At 48.0% G+C, this 1,718-nt stretch overlaps 1 protein-coding gene across 1 annotated transcript; it reads left to right on the top strand.

Moving 5' to 3' along the window:
• Nucleotides 1–262: 262 nt before the first annotated feature.
• Nucleotides 263–1,262, top strand: LOC127768698 (uncharacterized). Its single transcript, XM_052294328.1, has one exon. The coding sequence runs from the start codon at nt 538–540 to the stop codon at nt 976–978; it is 441 nt and encodes a 146-aa protein (XP_052150288.1). The 5' UTR covers nt 263–537; the 3' UTR covers nt 979–1,262.
• The last annotated feature ends 456 nt before the right edge of the window (nt 1,263–1,718 follow it).

The following is a 1,718-nucleotide window of genomic DNA, read 5'->3' as shown; positions in this document are numbered from 1 at the left end:
TGTATTTAAGTGCTAAGTGTTAAAATATGTGTGGTTTTCTGTAACTTGAACCATAAAATATGTAGTTTCGTGAAATTTACTCTTTTTAAAATTATAATAGCTAGTTAACATCTAACTAATCGTATGCTGATCGAGTGCCTTGTACTAGTATAAGACAAGCTGCTAATCAGCCATTAGCAGCCAAAATAGCACATCAGCTATTAGCTAGCCGAATTGGAGAGAATTCTATTCTCTTTTCCTTTTCCAAGTTTCAACCGCCACAACAATTGGACTATATGTGCTACTAATATTCGGCTATTCCATTCCAGAATTCCACCACGACAGTTGACGAAACGGGGCAACCCGATTCCCACACTAGCCCACAGCGTATAATCACATTTCCCGTTAATTTTTTCCTTCCCAACCACCAAACCCCTCCCATTTTTCTCCTCCCCAACCATCGCAAAAGCTTAAGCTACTTCCTCTCCTCCTCGTCCTCCTCTGCTCGGCTCCAAGAAGGCGAGAGCCGAGAGGGTGTGGATCGAGCAGCTAGCCGCCATGGACCGCTCCAAGTCGTACGCCGGCGGGCGGACGACGATGCAGATAGAGCCCTACTACGGCGGCGGGGGAGGCGGTGGCGGGGGGAGGCCGGTGGACTTCCGGTCCTACTCGTACAGCGGCGGCGGGAGAGGCGGCGCGGGGGCGGCGTCGTACCAGTACCAGTACGAATACGGCGGAGGCGGGAGTGGGAAGGTGGGGTACTGGGGGTCGGTGGCGGAGGAGGAGCGGGGGACGGGTCAGGCGGCGGCGGAGGCGGCGGCGAAGCGGAGCAAGTCGAAGCGGCGGTGGCTGGCGCTGGGTGACCCGGACATGGAGCGGAAGCGGCGGGTGGCGTCGTACAAGGCCTACTCCGTGGAAGGCAAGGTCAAGGGCTCCTTCCGCAAGAGCTTCAAGTGGATCAAGGATCGCTACCTCCACCTCGTCTATGGCTGGTCCTAGCTATTCTACTAGCTACTCCCATCGATCGATCGATCTCTTCTTCTCTTTCAGAGTTCAGAGTTCAGAGTTCAGACAGCAGCAACCAACCAACACCACATCGATCATCCCCTGCATCAACTGTCTGCGTAGTTTCATCTCTTCTTCTTCGCCTTCGCTTCTCTTTTTCAATTTATTTTCCTCTGGTTTTGGCTTTCTCTTCTTGTTTTGATGCTCGATCATAGCAACGACTGAAGGTATATTACAAAAATTACAAATATATATAAAAAAAGCTTCTTCTTTTGTCATCTTCTTTTATTAGTTGTTATTCTTGCTCAAAGTCTTGAAGGTGGCAAAGCAATCAAAATCTGGTGTATATGTAGCTTAATGAGTTGTTCCTAGCATCTTGAACGAACGAATCTCTATGCTTATATGGATGAGTGGTTTATGTGATTGATCATGTGGTTTTTCTTGTTTATTTACTTCTAGATGATCGAGTTGGTTGCAATTAGGACGACTTGGTAATCGCTGAATTTGTTTTCTTTGGTCAATTATTGGGTGCTCGAGCTCGACTGATAGAATCGGTGTCTGAACCTGTCTGATTGCGTGCGTGGATTGTGTTATTGGTTTTAATTGGCTTTCGTGGAAGGGGGGTGAAGTGAAAGGAAATTCGCCTTTTAAATTTATCAACCGGTTGGCTATGACAAAGGTAGCAACAATTGATGGACAAAAAAGGTTAGTACTCCCAGTTGCGACTTGCGACT

Source organism: Oryza glaberrima, chromosome 1, assembly GCF_000147395.1.
Source record: "Oryza glaberrima chromosome 1, OglaRS2, whole genome shotgun sequence".
NCBI classification, from domain to species: Eukaryota; Viridiplantae; Streptophyta; class Magnoliopsida; order Poales; family Poaceae; genus Oryza; species Oryza glaberrima.
This window is presented reverse-complemented; position numbering and strand designations above follow the sequence as displayed.

Excerpts from the sequence above, each read along its gene's own strand:
- LOC127768698 (XM_052294328.1), top strand. The coding sequence starts at position 538 with ATGGACCGCTCCAAGTCGTACGCCGGCGGGCGGACGACGATGCAGATA.